The sequence below is a fragment of the Perna viridis genome, chromosome 2, assembly GCF_037379345.1.
Source record: "Perna viridis isolate PV_CMFRI_1.1 ecotype Kerala chromosome 2, ASM3737934v1, whole genome shotgun sequence".
Taxonomy (NCBI): domain Eukaryota; kingdom Metazoa; phylum Mollusca; class Bivalvia; order Mytilida; family Mytilidae; genus Perna; species Perna viridis.
The window spans coordinates 63,624,964-63,647,058 of record NC_142446.1 but is presented as its reverse complement, the minus strand read 5'-3'; the positions used below and the strand labels follow the sequence as shown (position 1 = coordinate 63,647,058).

The 22,095-nt window shown below is 31.9% G+C and overlaps 1 protein-coding gene and 1 long non-coding RNA gene across 2 annotated transcripts in view; both read left to right on the top strand.

The window, feature by feature from the left end:
• LOC148626428 (uncharacterized) overlaps positions 1 to 19,713 on the top strand; it is a 35,323-nt gene extending 15,610 nt beyond the window's left edge. The window contains exons 13-22 of the mRNA XM_088571109.1: positions 315 to 614; positions 1,033 to 1,285; positions 13,737 to 13,785; positions 14,119 to 14,193; positions 14,573 to 14,650; positions 15,865 to 15,976; positions 16,624 to 16,668; positions 17,609 to 17,710; positions 18,210 to 18,509; positions 18,914 to 19,713. Of these exons, the coding sequence (XP_088427235.1) occupies positions 315 to 614; positions 1,033 to 1,285; positions 13,737 to 13,785; positions 14,119 to 14,193; positions 14,573 to 14,650; positions 15,865 to 15,976; positions 16,624 to 16,668; positions 17,609 to 17,710; positions 18,210 to 18,509; positions 18,914 to 19,161 (1,562 nt within the window). The 3' untranslated portion in view covers positions 19,162 to 19,713. The remainder of the gene's footprint in view (positions 1 to 314; positions 615 to 1,032; positions 1,286 to 13,736; positions 13,786 to 14,118; positions 14,194 to 14,572; positions 14,651 to 15,864; positions 15,977 to 16,623; positions 16,669 to 17,608; positions 17,711 to 18,209; positions 18,510 to 18,913) is intronic.
• On the top strand, positions 6,560 to 13,730 carry LOC148626429 (uncharacterized). The gene is made up of 3 exons (XR_015920068.1): positions 6,560 to 6,882; positions 9,124 to 9,259; positions 13,434 to 13,730. It is a non-coding gene; the product is annotated as an uncharacterized LOC148626429 (long non-coding RNA).
• Positions 19,714 to 22,095: the final 2,382 nt, after the last annotated feature.

Sequence of the window (22,095 nt, the reverse complement as noted above, 5' to 3'; positions counted from 1 at the left end):
ATATTCTTTATTGTGTATGTCTGTTTTCCATGTCTGGTCGTTGTCCCTGGATTACATTCTTTTGATTACCGCAATAACATCGGTTCCCTTGATTACTCTTTCACAGTACTTACTATGCTGGTGGTTTAGGTTTTTAATCACAAAAAGTGTTCATGGTATTTTTTTAGAAAGGTTGCAGCAAGTATTGAGAAAAATTTTATCTTCTTTTCATGGTATTTTGATGGTTTGCTGTCTGACAAAGTTAAAAATGATTTGTAAATCTATCATCATTGAAGGGGTGCTTTGGAATAACAACTAGCTTAAATTTATTTTAGATCCTCAACTGAATATCTCCTTCACCGAAACTGATAAGTACGTTATTGTCACCTGTAAGTTAAGTGGTTCATGCTTAGACGCTTTCCTCGCCTTATACATTAACGATGACAACAATACTATTCCTATTCGTACCGATAAGCAAACAGGATGTGGAGGTGACGCAACAACTATGACAAGGCATGTTGCTCTTCAAAAATCAATGATATATTCAAACGCCAGTATTACATGTAAACCCCTTACTGATAATGACGAATTGACGGAGAATTTGACAACAACTACGACAGTCTGCCAGGGACGGGGTAAGTGTTATTGAGAAAATGGCTCATTATACAAGTCGTATTATATCGAAGTGTAAAATATGATGGCACTTATTTATAGATGAGAAGTTGTATTACTATAAAGGTGTTTTACCTGAAGCAAAATCGTTCGCATTACATATATCGTAATATTAATAAGTAAAATAATCATATATATTTTTAAAAGCTCGAGTCGGATTCAGAGATACGTTTTACCTGTGTTTCTATCCTTTGTTTTGTTTTGTTTTTGTTTTTTTGTTTTTGTTGTTTTGTTTTTTTTTTTGGGTTTTTTTTCTTTTCTTGAGACTAAAATTAATTCAAGGTGATAGAATTTGGTGTAAGTCTAATTTATCATGCTTTTATTTAAATTGTAAAGCTTTCCCAATAATTAAACCTTGTTCACGGTGTTTTATTCTATTAGAATGTTACAAGACCTGTATAGAGGAGCAGAAAGGATTTTACTACCAAGATCCAGTGTTCTGTGATAAGTACTATCAATGCGAATACCCGGCGTTACATTTAAGACCATGTCCAGAACTCCAATTTTGGAATCCTAAAATGTGTACCTGTGACCATAGAAGGAGTGATGCTTTACAGCAGTGCAACACAACTACCAACAGATACGATCCACAAATAAGAAGGGAAAACATACAGTCTTGTGGTGGACCGTCTTGAAACCTTTACCATATTATCATAAACCAGAATTTCGTTGTTGTGCATGTTCTAGCTAATTACCCTTTTTGGTCAATATCCTGATATACTGATTGAAACGGGTATATTTAATTTTTTTAGCAACATTTAAACAAACTACATAACTGGAATGATATGGCTGTATTGGAATTTATTTGAAATGATCATGTCACTCTTGTTATTTATTAATACTTTAACAAGAACAATAGAAACAACTAGTCTGTTACATGATATATTAAACTGGAAATATTGGGTCTCACATACTATTACTGTGTTATTTCATTCGAAGAAAAAGCCTTTCTACAACTTTACTATTGAGTGGAGGTTGAGTCGATGTGACATTTCTATATTTTTTGGATGATCGTTTAAACATATATCCTGAAATAGTCATTGTCATTGTAAGAGGACCGATTGTTTTTTCTGCGTTTAATCAATATAATGTTGATACTGCCTGCAATACAAACAAGTGGTTTATCCTTTACTACGTTATTAACCATGTGATATATTTGTCCAATGCAGTTCGGAACTGAACGTCCCATTTTTATTACACAAAAAGACAGCTCAAAGTCAATAAAAAGCCAAATGAAGTCTCCTTCCGAAAATACAAAAATAAAATGAAATCAAAGTACGTTTGTGCAACATGTGGGGAAAAACATTTGACACACAATTTGTCACTATTATATCATATGCTCATTTAACAAATTGCATATAAAAGGTCACTTCTTTGCTTTATTTATTATTGTTATATGTTACTTTTTTAAAAAATATTGTTCAACATATGAGGAATAAAAATAGAAAAAGAACTGTGTAAAAACACTGTAGTGTTGTGTTCCGGAAAGGAGGGATATATTGGGTGGATGGGTATAATGGCACAGTAGACTGGTCGGATTTTCTATTCATTTTCAATACAATGTCAATTATCACGCGTGGGACAATGGTGAATGGAGCGCAGGGTCATTCAGATTATGATCGTATTAATTTGTGAACAATTTTACTTTATAAATGTAGAATTATATACATACTAACCAGCAGTCTTTACAAACACCAGACAGGCTTTGATTCATGCATGTCAAAAACTCACTGAATTTGGTTTTATTTCTTGCTCAAAAACAGTGACTGATCACATAACCAGTTGAATTTTTATTTGGTCACTGCACTTCTGAGATGAAAATTATACAGATCATACATGACATTGGCTCTTTGCAAGTTATCAGTTTTGATTGTGTTTGATTTGGTTGATTATAGTGATTGTAGTAGGAGACAACTTTATGATATGCTCAAAAATGAAAATCTGAATACAGATATGTTTATCGTTCTTTAAAAATGTTAGCATCTGTAGACAGAAAAAGCCTCGTTTGTTGGATGGGTTTTCTACACTGTGATTCACCTTACCATTGTCAGTGTCTGAATTTTACATGAACTGGTACTCAATGAGAATAAAATTTGTAACGTGCATGATTCGTGTTTTTTTTTGTATATGGGGCGATATTGAATACAAAAAGGAATATATGCCACTTGGAAACGGAAAGAGAGGGGAATTTGCCCAATAGACGATTATGCAACTGTATATACAAATAACTCTTAATGACAAAATATCGTTAACCACGAAATAGAAAAGAAAAGGTTTAACAATGATTTTATAGCATGCAAACTCTAGTTCAATGATAAAAATGTAGGGATATTTTTACAATATCACACATAACTTCCGTAATATTAAATGTAGTTAGGCAAATTTAAATATGTCCCTCATATAAGGATAATTTTAAAAACAAAGAGGTTAGGTGTTTTGCGCGAGGAATATTGGGACAAATTACTGTAATACCCTCATGTACATAAACATAGCTTTAGGTGTATGTGTGTTAAATGGTTTATGTCTAAAAAGATGGGCGTATCTAGGTGAACAATGAAAAGGTAGCAGGCTGTTTAAATTTAATAATCAGGTCAATTTGAAATGAATATGATAACATATTATAACCCTACTGTTAACCTGCCGATTTAAATTTTGAGCTTAGCATTTATAATTTGAATTACTACTATCTGTCAAACTAATACTTAAATCATAGTTTCGTCACTTTGATATTGAAAATATCAACATGTAACTAAATATATAATCTCTTTTACATAACTCATATCAATTAATTACTTACTTTTTTTCCAATTAACATCGTACTTTCATCATACAAAGTTTCATGCTCGATTATCTACCAAAGCGTATTTCTATTCACATAACTTCTTTTCCTGATTAAATATCTACATACTGTTAAAAAGTATTGAAATTAAGCGTTTACTGCTACTTGCACACTGTTGATTCCAAGTCATGTAAATGTATAGTAATGATTTGATTTAAACAAATTGACAGAACAAAGTCGCAAAAACTGGCTTTGTCTTTTGTCGAATAGACGAGATTTTTTGTTACACACAACATGACTACTTTCCAACAACATTTTCTTTTTTAATTACTTTTTTTTTTTAAATGTTGAGGAACATGCAAAATGTTGATATCATGGAACACATTGTTATCACTTTAGACCATTGATTCATTTTTTTAGACAAACGACGTAATTCATTGGAAAGTGCCAGGAATCAATGTAAAAACCTTCATAATTCTAAAAGTTGAACCAGCTATTTCTGAGGTAAAATATGGGGGAAGATCGTTTCATTTTTTAGTCAAACGAAAGCAATCAGTTTACTGTGTGAAACATAAACAAATGATCAATTATTATAGTAATTAACAAACAACAAAATGCAATTTACATTGTTGAACTGAATTTACATATTCAATACACAAACACGTCTAGCATAATGACTGATCAGTTACGATAATAAATTGGAAGATATGAAATATACAAATTTTAACGTGATCCTTGTTCAGCTTATATTTAAAAAATGTTTTGGAGGTGATAATATTTATCTTTTTTTTTCTTTTTTTTTTTGGGGGGGGGGGGTTGTGAATATTATATTACTCTTGTAAAAAGCTTTACAATTTATGTCTCCAATTTGATAGGGAGTATTTCTACCTTTGCAATTGGGTATATACTAGGCTATTTCATAACTATTAAGAAATTGAGATCCATTTTGTAGAGTAAACATGTTTTATTCCCTACAAATCTACATGACTTGCTTCCTAGTTATCTATTTATGGTTAAACAGGGTCGAGTAAGGGTCTTAAATTTGGCTTTAATAATTAATGAAGTAAATATGTACACAAACAGATATACGATAAAACGTCTGTTTAAATAAAAAAGATAAGACGACTGTTTCAGCAAAATAAGTTTGATGTTGGTTGACGTGTGGAAAAATAATGTTCCTGATACAAATTTAGAATTACCGCTTGTAAGGACAAAATACAGCTTGGAACTTCAGAATAAACTGGTGAACTACAAATCACATATAAACAGACAGAGAGAGAGAGATATAGAGAGGAAGAGAGGGGAGATTTGATAGATAACATATTAAGTAGCTACGACACATACTCCATTGCGTATTTGTTAAGGTTATACTTTTGATCTGGAAATTTGGAAATCTGGACGATGAGCGTTGCTAGATTCTACATACAATGAATGCATAAAAACAATTCTAGGTAAATAAGACACAATACAACGAAATACCAAAGTTTAGACTGTGAAATAAGAAGCACAAATTAAATTTATAAAATTGTCCTGCTTTCTCTCCCAAAATATTTGGATACCAAATGGATATGAATACCAAATTGAACATTCAATCGATTGGATATACATACCATTTCATTAGATTAAGAACAAGGACCAATTACCGCTTCATTTTTTTCATGTTTTCCATGTCTGGTCTTTGTCCCTGGATTACATTACCCTATAACCTTGGTTCCCTTGATTACTCCTTTACACTTAAAAGTACGATCATTTTTCAACTGACAATATCTCCATTCCACCACGGTCTCGTATTTAACGACACAACAAATAAAAAGTGATATAGCAAATACAATAACATACAACAGCAGCAATGGATTATTTTCCTGATGCTACTTTTAATTTTTATCATTCATTTTCAAATCAATTAATTTATGTTAATTCTATCTCATCTCCAGAATAAAATTCTAATGTCTACATCCCTACAAATGTACAAATTCATCAGGTAAATACAATATATATCTTCATAATTTTAATAGTTACCTTCTTTTTTAAATTAGAAGAAACTCATAATGGCTTCAAGTTAAATAAAATACTTACTCATTGTGAAACCTTGGCGTCCTTGTGTTGTAGAAGCTTAGGCTAATCAGGTGAGGGCGTGGACTTGATGTTTATTAATATTAGTTTTCCGTGTGAGTGCAAAAGGTGTATTTACATATCAGCAGACGCCAAAATTAAAATCTGCCTTATTAAATAATTGGAAAAAGAAAGGAAGACTTATTATTTCTATGTGTTTCAAGTGATAAATAAAATATAAAATGTTTTGGTTTTAAGAAAGATCTCAGGCCGGAACCCCTCGCTAATAAAATGGTCCATGCTTTAAATACATAATATCACAACATATTCAAAGAAGGATATTCGTATTTTGCGACAGACCTGCCCATACCGTAAGAAACGACAAAATGATTCAAAATTATGTTTGTCTTTTACACTACTTCATTTCAAACTTTGGCGCTTTTATTTTGCAACATGATATTTGGACAATAACTAGGATTTTGATTTGTCAGAGGCCTCCATAATACCTTTGCCTTAAAAAGCAAATCTGATTTTCCGTGTTTCTAAGAGTAATCAAGGGAATCAAGGTTATAGCGTTAATTAAAAGAATGTAATCCAGGGACAAGGACCCGACATGGAAAACAGACATACACAAAAAAGAACATAAAGTAACTAAAATCATACATGCAAAGTAACAAAAGCAAATGAGCAACTCGGACTCCACTAAAAACTGGGAGCATGGACCAGGTGCACCGGTAGGGTAAGCGTCCTCTGCTTTTCTAGAAACACCCGCCCAGTTGCTCATAAAAAGTCCGGGGTAGACAAACGAGGGAAGGAAAACTATGACCGGTTGAATAAATCAGTTTTCATGGTGCAGATGGATACACCATAACGATACATATGTTCATGATGACGACCATAGAACTTCTGTAGTGATGACTTCAATCTTGTAGCAACATAACCCTGTTCCAGAAGCCTATTTGTTAGACTTCTAGTGCAATACAAAAAGTCTGCGTAGTTTCGACAAGCTCTAAAAATACAATATCTTTAAATCTTTACTACAAATTGACACAATTCACAATGCCGACATCTGAAGTGGAAAGCATTAAAGTGATTACTGAATAGTATACGACTTAAAATATTGTTCTAACGCATTAACAATAAAGGAAAGACTTTTAATTTTAATGTTATTGAAAATTTGCAAAGAAACAGTTACACAATTAACACTCAAAAAAAAAACCGTTTACCAAAATGATTCAATGATGAACATGAACGTGTATTAAGAAGAAACTTAAATTTAAATTCTTTTAAGAACTAGACAATTGGTCCTAATCTAAGGTATCAAAATCGTCAACTCAATGCCTGATATTGGACTTATAAATGTTTGATGTATGGAATTATAGAATTGGACATGCAAATATGTATGTAAAAACCTTAACTGTATTGATATTACATCTTGTTATATTTAGATACATGGTTTATTCAAATTAATATTTCTTTTCAAAGATGGAACACCCAAGGATACATGAATCCAGCCGTTTGTTGGACTCGTCACTAATTTTATTTCATTTTTTTTTATTATTTTGTTTGTTTGTATGTTTGATTTATATATTGTCATGTCTTGTATTGTCTTGTTTTGTTTTGTTTTGTTTGTTTGTTTGTTTGTTTGTTTGTCTTTTGTTTGTTTGTTTAATTTTGTTTAATTTTTTACTTTTTTGTTTTGTTTTGTTTTTGTTTGCTTTGTTTGTTTGTTTGTTTAATTTTTGTTTGTTTGTTTGTTTTGGGTCTTGTTTCGGTAAATGACGGCACAACTTCGAAGAAATTTTCACCTTCTCAATCGTAGACTATTTACGACTGGCGAGCATTGTGAGTTATATGTAAGATCTTGCTCAGTTGCTTTTAATTTGAATATTTTTTAGGAAAAGATTAAATACTTCTCATTCAGTTATTAATGACATCTCATACTAATATTTTTAAAGTATTAAACTTTCGCTGAATCCAAGCGTTTATAATTATGAGAGAAGTTACGGAGTTCAATCATCTTCAGACTTAAGGAGTTATGGGTCCTGAAATAATTTTTTTCCCGAATTTTACATTTCCAAATTTGAAAGAATAATCAAGGGAACCAAGGTAATAGCGGTAATCAAAAGAATGTAATCCAGGGACAAAGACCAGACATCGAAAACTGACATACACAACAAAGAACATAAAGTAACTAAAATCATACATGCAAGGTAACAAAAGTAAATGAGCAACTCCACTGAAAACTGGGAGTATGGACCAGGTGCACCGGTAGGGTAAGCGTCATCTGCTTTTCTAGAAACACCCGCGCAGTTGCTCAAAATAAGTCAAGTCTGGGGTAGACAAACGAGGAAAGGAAAACTATGACCCGTCGAATAAATCAGTTTTCATGGTGCAGATGGATAAACCATAACGATCCACGAGTTCATGATGAAAATCTCTTCTGAAATTACTGGATGGATTAATACAAATCTTTGCATAAATATTATGTAGGATAAGTTTAAAAATCTATGCGTGTGGATTATTGATCTTGTGAAAGAGTACTCAAGTGAACCATAATTCTAGCGGAAATCGAAAGAATTTAATCCAAGGACAAAGAAGAAAGGAAAACTGTAACACGTTAAACAAATCAGTTTTCAGGGTGCAGATTGATACACCGTAATGATTCATGAGTACATGATGACGACCATAAAACCTCTGTAGTGATGATTTCAATAGCAACATGACCCTGTTCCAGAAGCCTAATTGTAAGAAGTGAAGCGCGATACAATAAGTCTACTTAGTTACGACAAGCTCTGGCATAACGTATGAGTTGTGATATGAAAACTTCATACGCAGGTGCTGAAGGGATGTTGCCACAGTTGAAAGGAAAGTTAACAATACTGAATGAAAAGTCAATATATTTGTCGTGTTGTTTGGTCAAAAGTTTTCCTTTACCACTGATCATTGATTACCATTACAACTACGTGTAGGTCAAAATGTGAGGCCGCTTCACATGTCTGCAGTATCATTTTTCTCATGTTCTTTGGGGTAGATATACATGTACAATGTATTAAATCCCGAAACTAGGATTGTTTAACGATAGTACGTCATCTATATTGAGGAAACAGAGATTAAAGGATCTAAATAAACGATTTTCGTTCTTTCGGATCAGATAAGTTAAAAAGTGACTTTTCTTTCATTTTCAAAGTCACACGTTTTAAACGTGTACACAGAAGACTATTGTTAAATTGTAGTGTAACTCCCTTGTTTAGATGTATATAATATATTTCATTGATATTGTTGTCCTGCTTTCTTGTAACATACACTTAAAATGCATTCCAATAAGTTTGTCAATACAAATATGTTACAGAATTTGTCTTACCAATAAATTTCAGTTTGCAAATAATCCGACCACAAAAGACGATGCCAGATTGAAAAATGATATTCTAACTATAGTAGTACTTAGATACTTATATGCTTAATTAAAGCATCTAGGCATGTAAACATTATGTAATGAATATATATAGAATAATTAAGATTTAAATAGTTTTCAATCTGTAATTGATAGTTACTAATGAATATATACAGAATAATTTAGATTTAAATAGTTTTCAATCTGTAATTGATAGTTACTGATCTAGTGTGTATTAAATTACTAGGAGTTGGTTTTTCCATGAACTATCGAAGGACGCTACTAGGAAGTCATTGTTGCTAGCTTTGTAATGGGAGTGTGTGGTTTAGTGTGCGAGAGTGAAAAGACAAACCATCTAACTACTCCGAAAAATATTCATTTAAGTATGTTAATATTATTCAATTTTATTTTTATTCTCTAGATACTATTTGATGCTAAATATCATCGTTTTATATGTCTTTGTTTTAATATATTTATAATGTAAGAGTAATCAAGGAAAAAAAGGTTATAGCGGTAATCAAAAGAATGTAATCCAGGGACAAAGACCAGACATGGAAAACAGACATACACAAAAAAGAACATAAAGTAACTAAAATCACACATACAAAGTAACAAAAGTAAATGAGCAACTCGGACTCCACTAAAAACTGGGAGCATGGACCAGGTGCACCAGAACACTTAACACCGGTAAACAAAGAAAATAAGTTTTCAAGATTTCAATATGATGAGAATGTATGGACTACATGTAATAGGTTTAGAAAATTATATCTTGATAACACGATACTGCTGACTATTACACACAATAATTTCCATTAATTTTTAAACCGTTTAACCTATGTTTGCATTCCATATTAGGTCTTCTTTTTGTGGAATGTTTTTAAAAATAAAGTTTATGTTAACATACAACATCCACGAAGGTGTTAGCATTTCATGACAATCGATATCAGAACTGTCCACAAAAAATCCACCATTTAACATGTTGACCAATCAACCTAGCAATTCGAATTTGCAATATAATCGATCTAGCTGTACATGTACAGTATTTATATGTTAACATAAAGTCTGCAGGTATTTAATGACGATAAGTTTAGATTCATTTATCATAAAGAAAGACGACACTACAAAAAAAACATATCTCTGATCACGTAACGTATACGTGTATCCAAGTGCACTTCCTGGTTTAGTTATATTATACGACAATTTGTCAATTAATTGATTGATTGATTGTTGGGGTTTAACGCCCGAGCAGCAATACAGCATGGGCAACAGGGTCGACAAATTTAGACTGCTACTAGAAAAAGGGAAGGATGGGTATGGTCGAGCAATTTAGCCTCCTGTGGCGGAGCGCAAAGGTTCTTCTATCGAATACCACAGCAGTCTTTTTAACGTGCGAGGAACGTGGCATTTTTCCCAACACGGTGCACCACTATGGTTTGCGGTCAGGCTTTCCGTATCATATATAGCCTGACATCCCCAGCATGTAACGCGCCAGGGGTACCCCATTCCACCACCTGGGGAACACACCCCAGTTGCTCTGTGGGCAGAGCGCCTAGCCCCCGGCTAGGTTTCTGAGCACTATTTAGTCGCCTTTTACGACAAGCTTAGCGCTGCTGCAGGCCTATCTTTTGACACCCGGACCTGCACGGGGCGACAATTTGTTAAACAGCATAATATGTTTGCGAAGATTACAGTGATAATGATCCTCTATTTATTAATACCATATTTAGTGAATGTCTAAAATGCATGAATATGCCACATGATAGCTAATAATAATAATAATAATAATAATAATAATAATTTACAGCCGAGTATCCGTAAAAACACAAATTTTGACTAATCAGAACACTTAGAATTGAAGATTTGATGGAAAACCAAATAATTTTAACATCTTAGTTTTACATTTTGTATGACACTCATGTCAAAAATTAACTTTGTTTTCTATCTGAGTAATATTCTTTAATTTCAAATTGACAAAATTCTCACAGAAGGCAGAAGAAATGATATAAAGTCGAACAGTTTTTATTGATTATTTATCAAACTTATCTATGACAATTATCCGTATAACAGGTGCTGATTTCCTTTTTAGCTCACATTGCCCAAAGGGCCGAGTACGCTTTTGCCATCACTTGGCGTTTGTCGTCGTCGACCGTAAAAAAATTCAAACCTCATATCCTCTACTCTTTTTATGCTATTCATCCAATTAAAACCAGATTTAATATAAAAGATACTAAAATCAGAAAATTGTGGGCAGACAGAAGTTGTTTTGCATAAATCTCCAAAAAGGGTAGATCAAATTCTATCTTTATAAAAAGTGTTTCGCATGACGAGATCTATCTGTGGTCAAATGTGAATTGGTTAAGCCATGTTGGAGTTATTGCCCAATTTTTACTTTTTTTCACTATTTCTTATGTTATTTCTTTCAAAAATATTCTCCTCTGACACTACCTGACCAATTAGAAGCCGACTTGGTATAATTGTGTTCTTGAGGGGATCCTGCATAGAACTGATATAGAAACTTTTGATCCGTCGAAAAACATGGCCACCGTTACTAAATTTAGAACATATGGGTCAGACAGAAGTTTTCGCATATATCTTCATAACCGTTAGGTTTAGCCAAATTAATTTAAGTGTTCAGCATGATGAGATCTATCAGTGGTCAAATTTTCGTGTTAATCTGTTAAGGAATATTGGATTTATTACCCTTCTACACACATCTTTTTTGCAATTTTAATGTTTATATTTTGAACAGTGTTCAATGAGAATTGATATGAATGTTCCTTAGGTTATGAGCGTTAGGAATTTTTATCCACGACAAAATATGACCGCTTTCACAAGAATAGAATCCTGCTTATCAAGCCAGCTAAGCTATTCTTGTTCTTAAGAGAATCGAGTTTTCCTTTTACCTAGACTCTCTTATAATTCAGACAATTAGTCGGCTGTGGGTACTTCTCTTCACAGAGTTTGTTTTCAGTGTATTTAAGTTTCGTGTATGTATATATGTTTGCTCGTTTGTTTATTCGTTATCATTAATATCATTATTTTATCATGATTATAATTTCCCTTTCTTTCGATTTGTCTTTGTCTCTAACTTCTTGTTTACTTTCTATCTTTTCATCTTTTGGAAAAACCATAAATAGAAATTTCTCTCTAAGGAATAGTCTAAGTTTATTAATGCACACGGTCTGTGATTACGGGTTAGCATTTTATTGTAAAGTTAATATCCTCCATGTATGATAAATTTCATGTGGTTCCTCCTTATATGACGAATTATTTGCGTCCCATTCATGAAAAGTAAAAGTTTGTAATTTTAAGTCATAATTACTTTAAACATTATTTATATGTTATTTATTTATTTATTTATATATACATCTAACTCATTTACCTACAATATGGTCACATAGCATTGGATCTCAATTGTAGGACGGTACTCCTAAATATGATTTGACACAAATAAGGTTACCTTATTCACTGGCCGACTACTGTTTTACTTATTTACATGTTTAATTCCATCGTTTATGTATTTCAAATTGGAAATTACTGCAAAGTATATAATTGTCTGGAAAAAGGCTTGGGCAACATATGAATATTTTAGTCATGAAAGATGGTTTACATTAATCTGTCAGTACCAAATCAAAACGTACGATAATTTCATAAAGTCTGATAATTAAACATATGTGTTGCTTAAAATAAACTTTTACTTGCAAGCATTACGATGATAAATTAAACGATAAAAATGATAAAAGTTTTTCAATAATTTTGTCCCTGCGAAAAAGATCAAAGTGTAAAACAAAATAACCATTTAAATTGTGGTCTTTATGGTAGTTTGCGCATAACGCTGTTTTAGATGCTCGTTTAACAGTATCCACATTCTACTAAGAGTATCAGCATACAACTCAAATGCACGGCAGTAAAACATCAAATGAAAACCCCGTATACTGTAAATATTGATACTAAGAAAAGAAACTTAAAAGTCAAACTCATCCAGTTTGTCAAAAAGGAAGCTAAATAGGTCAAGTGTAAACATGCCTTGTCATGGATTATACAGTGTTAAAACATGACCTATAAAAAGGAAACTGAACTTGAAGAACTGGGCTGGTTGTCTATCTTTTTTCTGTAGAAACCTTTGTCCAAACCTGTTTTCCTTTGAAACTGATCGACTAAGAGTGGCTCACAATTTGTTTACTTAGGTCGTCCAATTGTCTGCTGAAATACCTATTTTTCAAGTTCTTCAGTTTACAATCCGATATTAAATTAAAAAACATCAGACTCGGAGTAAATCTTGTTAAAATAAGTATGTTTTTTTATAAGAATGTAGCCCTGTTTTCATATCTACATATATTTTGCCGGTCTAAATATATTTTCTCTGTATTCGAATATGTTTTATGATGGTCATTTGTATTTGTCTTTTGAATGGGGACAGGTAAAGTCATAAGCATAACTGAGGCAAAAAATTTGTTCAGATGTAAGAAGTAAAGCTGTAAAGTAATAGTACAAATTTTAAAAATGTAACAAAATCTCGTTTTTATAGTTTCTTATTTTTTTAATCATATTTAACAGATAGCAAATTCATCTTAAGACAGTAATTCGACATGATTTGGAATTCATTAGAAAGCATTGAAATATAAGCATCCAATATTTCTTCGAGATCACTTATTAGTCCATAAAATAACCTTTTTGTGGCAGAGAGTCAATTCAACAACCAAAACTAAACCATTTGTGCAATATCACAAAGCGATATATTGGTAAGTTAAAATACGTGAGCAACGGCGTAACCCAAGAGGGAAAATATCGAAAATAATTTTTGCTTAATTACTGGCAATGTGTATGATTTAATATAGTAAATATATGCTTTACTAACAGGGCAGACAGAATGTTGGAAATCCAGGAACTGAATAAATTGGATCCTCTAGTATGTTTTCCAAAATAATAGGTTTGATTGACGTACATTAATACATTGTTTCGTGTTATTTAATTATATTTGTGTGTGTGTGTGTGTGTGTGTGTGTGTGTGTGTGTGTGTGTGTGTGTGTGTGTTTTGTTTTGCTGAATTTCATATTTTGAAAGTAATGTTTCTGATAGAAAATTTCTAACACACTTTTTTGTCAAACCAGAGTAAACAAAGCGGATAAAGCACAAAGTTAATGAAAAATTATATGTCTTGATGCAATGTTATATAGCTAGGACCTGTTCGTTTAATTTATATCGATCCATATTGATATTGTTTTAATCACTTATTTTAAAGAACTCATTCGAATCAGGAAGCTCAACAACATCCAATCCAATTGAACCGGTAATTGATGTTCATCGTCCAGTTGTGGTAAATATAGTGTTTACAATAACATATACTAATGAAAACAGAGTTTTCCTTGCGGCGTTTTATTTGGTTATATGTTATATGAGTGTTCCATTTATATAATATTTCATTTTTGCGTTTATTTTAATTCTGCATCACTTTTTTGGAGTTTCAACAGTTGTCGCCGTTTGGATAGTTTTACAGATTAACCTAGAAAGTGTAGGGGTTAGTTAATACATGTGGCTGTAGATTTTCAGACATGAATCAGCTTTTGTAAAATAATCACCAATTTGCTACATGCGCATGTCATGGCTTTTCTTTAAACCATTAGTCTATTTGTTAATAGTTGTAATATAAAACCAAAACCATTTGATTATTTTTTTTATTTGATTCGCCTTCCTAGAATAATGCTCCTAGCCCTGCAGTTAGTAACCATACGGATTCGATTGATAAATCAATAACAAATCAACTAATCACTTATGTAAGTTGGATATCTTATATGTAAAAAAAATAATTAAATAATTATGTTTGTATCCTAACGAATTTCGTAAAATGACATACTACGATGTAAATTGAACATGTAATATGTACAAAATGTATTAGGGACTAAGGTTTATTTACATACACAATAGATTAACAATTAAATAGAAAGGAGTTCCTTTAAACTTTGTCTGGATATAAATTACTGATTGTATCAAAAGATTTAATGTACATGGCGTGTAAAGCACGTTCGTTCTCGATTTATATTTTATCCGGATTTTCTTCCGCAGCTGAAAGCATTGGTCATCAATTAGATTTTAGTTCAGTAGTTCCTAGTTCATCAGTGTCATACATTCTATCATGTGGTAATCCAAAACTTATTGTTGTGTTGATAAAGTTAAGTGTAAAAGTTTTCATTGTAGTTTCCGTCGATTTCATCGTATCTTTTACTCAATTATCAACAACTCCCTGTGCTCTTAAATGGGATTTAAGGTCCCATTCTCGTGCACGATGGGTAATAGCAAAACTACAGAACGGATAACTTCCAGGCAGTAGTCAAAAGGAATAGTCAAAAAGAAATTCCGTATAACAAATGTCAATATCAAGGTAAAAACCGGTGGTTGAAAACCAGCGGGTCACATGTCCAGACTTACAAGCCCTATAGGAAAGTTCAAAATCTTTGGTAGAGATTGTTCAAAAGCATTTTACGCGTCTTAGGAAATTGTAATGGACGAGGATATACTGTGGCTAATAGTTTAATGACGTTTTATTAAGGTTTACTTGCCGAGAGATATAAAGCGGAAATCATGACCTTCCATTTTCATGATCTAAGGACAAACATTATACTACAAACCTTTTGGACATCTTATCAAACTGTCGTACTTGAATTTGTTTATTTTGTCTTTAAGCATTATTTGTATTATGTAATTATCTTGTTATTGATGGTGTTGTTGTTTTTATTTCCTAACATAGCATATTTAAGAAGATTTGTTTTATATTTTCATTGCCTTTCCTTTGGTTAGTTTTTATGTTTTTGTTACATTAATTTGTGGTATTCAACAAGCAAATTACTTACATATTACGTCAAAATATAATTGATGCAGATGGTACTTGTATCATCTAATAAAAACCAATTTCATCTTTTGTAAACATGCAGATATCGTGTTAATGCAAATGACAAATTGAAAATAATACGTTTATTTTCTACGATTATAGAATGGTAACGTGAGGAAATTTAAGTTTTGTGTGACCGCTGGAATCATTGGTATCAGTATGCTTGTTGCTGTTGTTACCCTGAGTATGTGGAATGACAGATTAAAAAATGACGGTATGTTGCATAATAGCATATATTGCAATGTTTTAACATCTCTTAAAACTCTAGTGAATCTGCTTAACATTTAAATTTAAAGGGTATACTATACGTTGATATTACTAGTAAATTGTCCATTTGCAGTAAATCGCTTTAATCCATTGTACGATACAATTCGGATCCTCATTTTAGATAAAGCGTATGAAAATGTAAAGGTTATAAAAATATTTTAAAACGAAATGAATATTAATTCTTACGACTTAATGAAATGTGTTTAATGCCATCTATATTGGTTTAACTTAATATATTTGAAGACAAAGATCCACCACATTATTTCGTTCACCTACAGTCATTTCTTGCCAACTATAGCAGTTGTATAAAATTGATACAAATCTCCATTTTCTTTTACATTATCAAGCTATCACATTGGGCAATACTACTATAAAGAACAAATGCCTGTAAATATAAATCAATTTCGCTAAATGCATATTCAAACATTGGTCTTGTGAGAAAATATTAAATGTTTAGATGAAGAATATCCAACTGAAATAACAGACCACTTTATCCACTTATTTGTAATTTTGATATTGATGTATCTCCTCAGTCTTTTTTTAAAATGGAAAAGCATGTTTTCATCTGGAATGTAAATCAATTTATTTTTTAAGGTAACGACGTCAAACAAAACCCAAAAGTTAATGCTTTCGTTAGCAGTAAGTATATATTGTTTTAACAAAAGATTTGGAATAGAGCAAACTTTGTGCACGTTCATACCCTATCGGTGTACCTGGTCCATGCTCCAAGTTTAAAATGAAGTCCGTGTTCATCACTTATTTGTGTTTCTTTGCACGTGTTACTTTGGTTATTTCATGTTCTTTGTTGAATACAAACGTGCAAAACAAATCATATAAATTACATTTTTCAATATGCTGTACATATGTTGCAAGGCGAAATCAGTAATCAGCAACATTAAAATCAAATGTAAATAAAGATCTAAGACCAAAAGAAATAATTTAATACAAGAAGTACTCAAAACCAAAACTATTGAAATAGAAGCTGATTCCATTACTGGGGAGGTTAAACCAAGAATGAACCCTCAGTATTTAAGGTGTTTCTATATCCGAGTGTTTATAGTTTCTTAGTCTTGACTTACGAATATATTCTTTTTTTATTACAACTCGGATATTTTATTACTCTTTCTGATATCTAGTTTGTATTTTTTAAATTAACTTTCGTGCATTACTTTTTCGGAAAGTCTGCAGAGTTTAATTTGTAATTTGTAACACTACTAGACCATTTGTTGTTCATCTCTAAGTACAATTCTTTTTTATGATTCATGCAAACATTTAAAAAATCTGTCCACTGTCTAACAAATCCTGACATTGAAATTCATTCCTATGATGATTCTTTATATATCATTTTATTTTCATAACAGATTGTACGAATGGTAGTGCATTTGGAAGAATTGGTGACCAAGTATGTTTTTCTCCCAATTCCTCTTGTTCTCCTGGCTTAACAACTGACATTTTAATTAAAGTCACAATTAAAAGACTATCATCTATGTATAATAACTTTGCATCAAATGATTTCGTCAGTGTAGAAATCACACAAGAAAACTTTAACATCGACTACAATGGATGGATTTAATTGTAGGAAAAACAAACATGACATGCAGTGACATTGGTGTCTATACAATTACACTACATTATAACGAAGTGTCAGATCAATCATGCAAATTTGACATTGACAAGACAAGTAAGTACATGTTCTTAAAATATTTATAATATGAAGCTGGTTTGGCCGTAGAGTATAACGTTTTTAGCAAGAGGGAACTTAGTGTTGCGGCATAAGTAGTTGATGACTTTAGACGAAGTCACTGTGGGCTGAGTTTTCCATATGTCTAGATAAGAAACATATGCCACACTATGTTTGCTTTCTTTTCCAGTCTAAACTATTCCGCCTGCACTTAATCCACATATCTCCGGAAAGTACACTGGATGTAACTTCCAGTCAGACTGACATCAGTGTATCAATGCTTCTATTGCAATATTCTAAATTTTGTTTTGAAAATGTTCATTAAAGTTTTGCGTACTTATTGTGATATGCAAATGACATGATTGTTACAATGAATAACTTTACTGACCAATATTTCTTTGAAAATGTTTTAATTGAAACAGTTTTTTTTTCAAACTCATACTTGTGTTTTTGTCTAAGCGTATTTTCAGTATCCGTTTTGTTCTTAAATGTTCATCAGATCCTCAGCTAAGAATATCATCAAACGAAAAGGGCGACCTCATCTTTGTCAGCTGTGAAATGAGTAACATATGTTCCGATGCCTACCTTTCCCTGTATATCAACGACGGCAATTCAACTACTCCTGTTCGTACCGAAAAACTTACAGGTTGTAAAGATGATTCTACGAAAATAACAAGACAAATTGCTCTAAATAAAACGATGATATCTTCCAATAACAGTATATCATGTAAACCAAACACCGATGAAATTGAATTTATCGACAATTTAATAATTACGACTCAAATATGCAAAGGTCGACGTAAGTATATAAGAATACAAAAACGTTCCTGATTAGATATTTTAGTTGTTTTACACTATTTACGTTATCTATCGTGCAGTTAATTATATTTATATTCTTATAATTTAAATGTGAACATTAATAGAACCATGGTTATCGTAATGCTGTAAAAACTCAAGACCAGTTGGCATAAAAACTCTTTTGTTCCCGAATGCTTTGTATTACTACAGCTTTGTTTCGACAGTATAAAACAAATCGCAAACGAATAAACTAGTTAACCGTTAAGGCATATGTACGCTGTGTTTTGAATTTTAATCTTAAAATGAAATCACAAGACTCTTTGCCTGTTTTTTATGCATGATTTTTAATGACGAGTACTAGTAGGTTTTATTTCAACATAAATATCATTCTATTCCATTTGTTAGATTGTTCTGAGACCTGCAAGGAGGAAGAAAAGGGACTTTACTTCGAACACCAAATGTTTTGCAATAAATTTTATCAATGCGAATATCCTGCGTTACATCTGAGACCATGTCCAGATAATGAACAATGGAATCCTGATGCGTGTACATGTGATCTTATGGGAAATACGCCTGTAAAATGTAACAATGTAACTAAAACCTACGATCCTGCAATAAATTCAGAAAATATTAAGGCATGTGGTGGCCTTTAGCATACAAAATATTTAGTTAAATTAAATCAAAATGAATTTAGCAATTCCAAGAAAAAAAGTTTTTTGTTGATGATATATTGTTTTGTTGTGTTTGTCACTGAAATATCGTTTTGCTATAATTCTGTTATGTCTCATATTATTATTTTTTTATTGTTAAAAATAAAAAAGGAGATCGTTATATAATTCTGTATTTGTTTTGTAACGTAATACTTTTTGAAAGATTCTATTAAATGACCGACGAAGTATTACCGCTTATCACATCTTTTTATTTCAATGTGGCTACTTGAGTCTACAATAATACTGTATCAAAAATTCATAGCCACTTATTGGAGTTTAAAAATAACTTAATAAATACCACTCTGGGATTTGAAAATCAATACATTCTATAATTTCAATTGATGAACAAAATACGTAAGACCCATTAATTACAACACGATGTATCTATACACAAGAGCTAGTCACCCAAAAGTTTAAGACGTGTCTTCTATATTGAACCACCAGGCGTATCTAAACAATTGTAAAATAAATATATCAAGCAATATTTAATAGCCATTAGCAATAATACAGTCCAATGTAAAAATGTTTGTAAAAGAATACCATCTTTGTTATTAAACGAGTGATTTAAATCATTATTCATTTTTAATTCTTTGTACATTATCACACAATATTATACTACTGATCATTCGAAACGAAAGGTGCGTTTAAATAAAGGTAACATTCGCATTGGCAGTAATAAATCAGTTTTGCATGTATTGTCCCAGTCAGACTGACATCAGTGTCTCAGTGCTTCTCTTGCTATATTCTAAATTGCAAAACGTTTTATATCCAATGTTTATTATCTGAGGAAGACGTAGAAAATAATAGCAGTGATAACACCTATACTGCTACAACACTTTTCAAAGAAGAGATTGTGGAAAACCATAAATCTGTGTTATCTTCTTTTGGTCTCTATATGATTGTGATTTACCGTCTATGTACTGGATTCCTAAACTCCACAAGAATCCATACAAACAATGTTTCATAGCTGGATCTACAAAATGTGCCACCAAACTTCTTTCAAAACTTTTAACTTCCATACTAACAGCTGTCAAAGAGGGTCTGCAATCCTACCACAACACGTGTTACTCCCGTAGTGGTATTAATTAAATGAAGATCCTAAAAGATTCGAAAGATCTTATGTAGACAATCAGTTCAAAACTATTATCAGAATATAATAGCATTAAAACCTATGATTTTTCAACACTGTATACTTCTATTCCCCATACATACTTAATTCCTTAAAAGACTTATACATCGTTGTTTTTCCAAAAAGATGGTACACGTAGACACAAATTTATAGTTCTTGGTGGAGATTCCTCATACTTTGTAAGAATAATTCCAAATTATCTTCCAAATATACAGAGGAATATGTTTCCAAAATGCATGAATTTTTAATCGACAACATATTTGTCCAGTGTGGTGGACGCCTTTTTCAACAAACGGTTGGCATTCCAATGGGAACATATTATGCCCCTCTACTTGTTGAGCTATCCCTTCACTCTTATGAGGCTGACTTTATAGCTGATGTGATCCAATAGAAAGAATATCGTCTAGATAGATCCTTTAATCTCAGTTGCCGCTATATAAATGACTTATTATCTTTAAACAATCCTAATTTTAGGGATTTGATACATCGCATCTACCCCAAAGAATTTGAGATAAAGGATACTACAGACATTGTGAAGTCAGTCGCATATCTTGACCTACACTTAGATATCGATGGTAAAGGAAAACTATCGACCAAACTTTACGACAAACATGATGACTTTTCATTCAGAATTGTCAACTTTTCTTTCATCTGAGACAACATCCCTCCAGCACCTGCGTATGGAGTGTTCATATCACAACTCATACTTTATACCAGAGCTTGCCGAAATTACACACACTTTTTGTATCGCGATAGAATTCTAACAAATATGCTTCTGGATCAGGGTTATGTTGCTCCAATATTGAAGTCATCACTACAGTAGTTTTATGGTCGTCATCATGAACTCGTGGATCGTTATGGTGTATCCATCTGCATATTGAAAATTGATTTGTTCAACGTGGCATAGTTTTCCTTTCCTCTTTCGACTACCCCGGACTTGATTGTTTATGAGCAACTCGGTGGGTGTTTCTAGAAAAGCAGAGGACGTTTACCCTACAGGTGCTCCTAGTTTTAGTGGAGTCCGAGTTGCTCATTTACTTTTGTTACTTTGTATGTATGATTTTAGTTACTTTATGTTCTTTGCTGTGTATGTCTGTTTTCCATGTCTGGTTTTTGTCCCTGGAATACATTCTTTTGATTACCGCTATAACCTTGGTTCCCTTGAGTACTCTTCCAAATGGTTACGATCGTTAAGCGTATTGAGACATAATATTTGAAAACAAAAACGTTAAAAAATGATAACCCAAGACTAAACGGCACGATCTATGGACACACTATTCAGTCAAAATTTCGGAACATCCTGCTTTTCCGTTTCCTCTGAAAAGATGGTATGGTAAAATGTGGAATACATCTTACAGACTATTTCTCAGTTTTAAAAGACATGTTTGGTAAATAATGTTTAAAATCAGTTCGAATGTGTGTATTAATGAACTTTACCTAAGAATTTAAGATATCATTGAAGTATATAAATGAATTGTAATAATTTCATCATGGTTAATATATTTGAAGGATGTTTCACAATGAACTTGTCATTGTCAATGCAATGATGATAATAAAATATGGTAAGCTGAAATTCGTAAAAACAATTTTGGAATGAAAAAGGCATCGGTAAGAAAATTTTGAATTGGAATGGATAGGTTGAATGAAGCATTTTAATTTGGTAAAACATACTAATTTCATCCTTTTGATATTTCATTTAATTAAAAACGATCATATGAAACAAAATATAGTTTCAGCTCATAGTATTT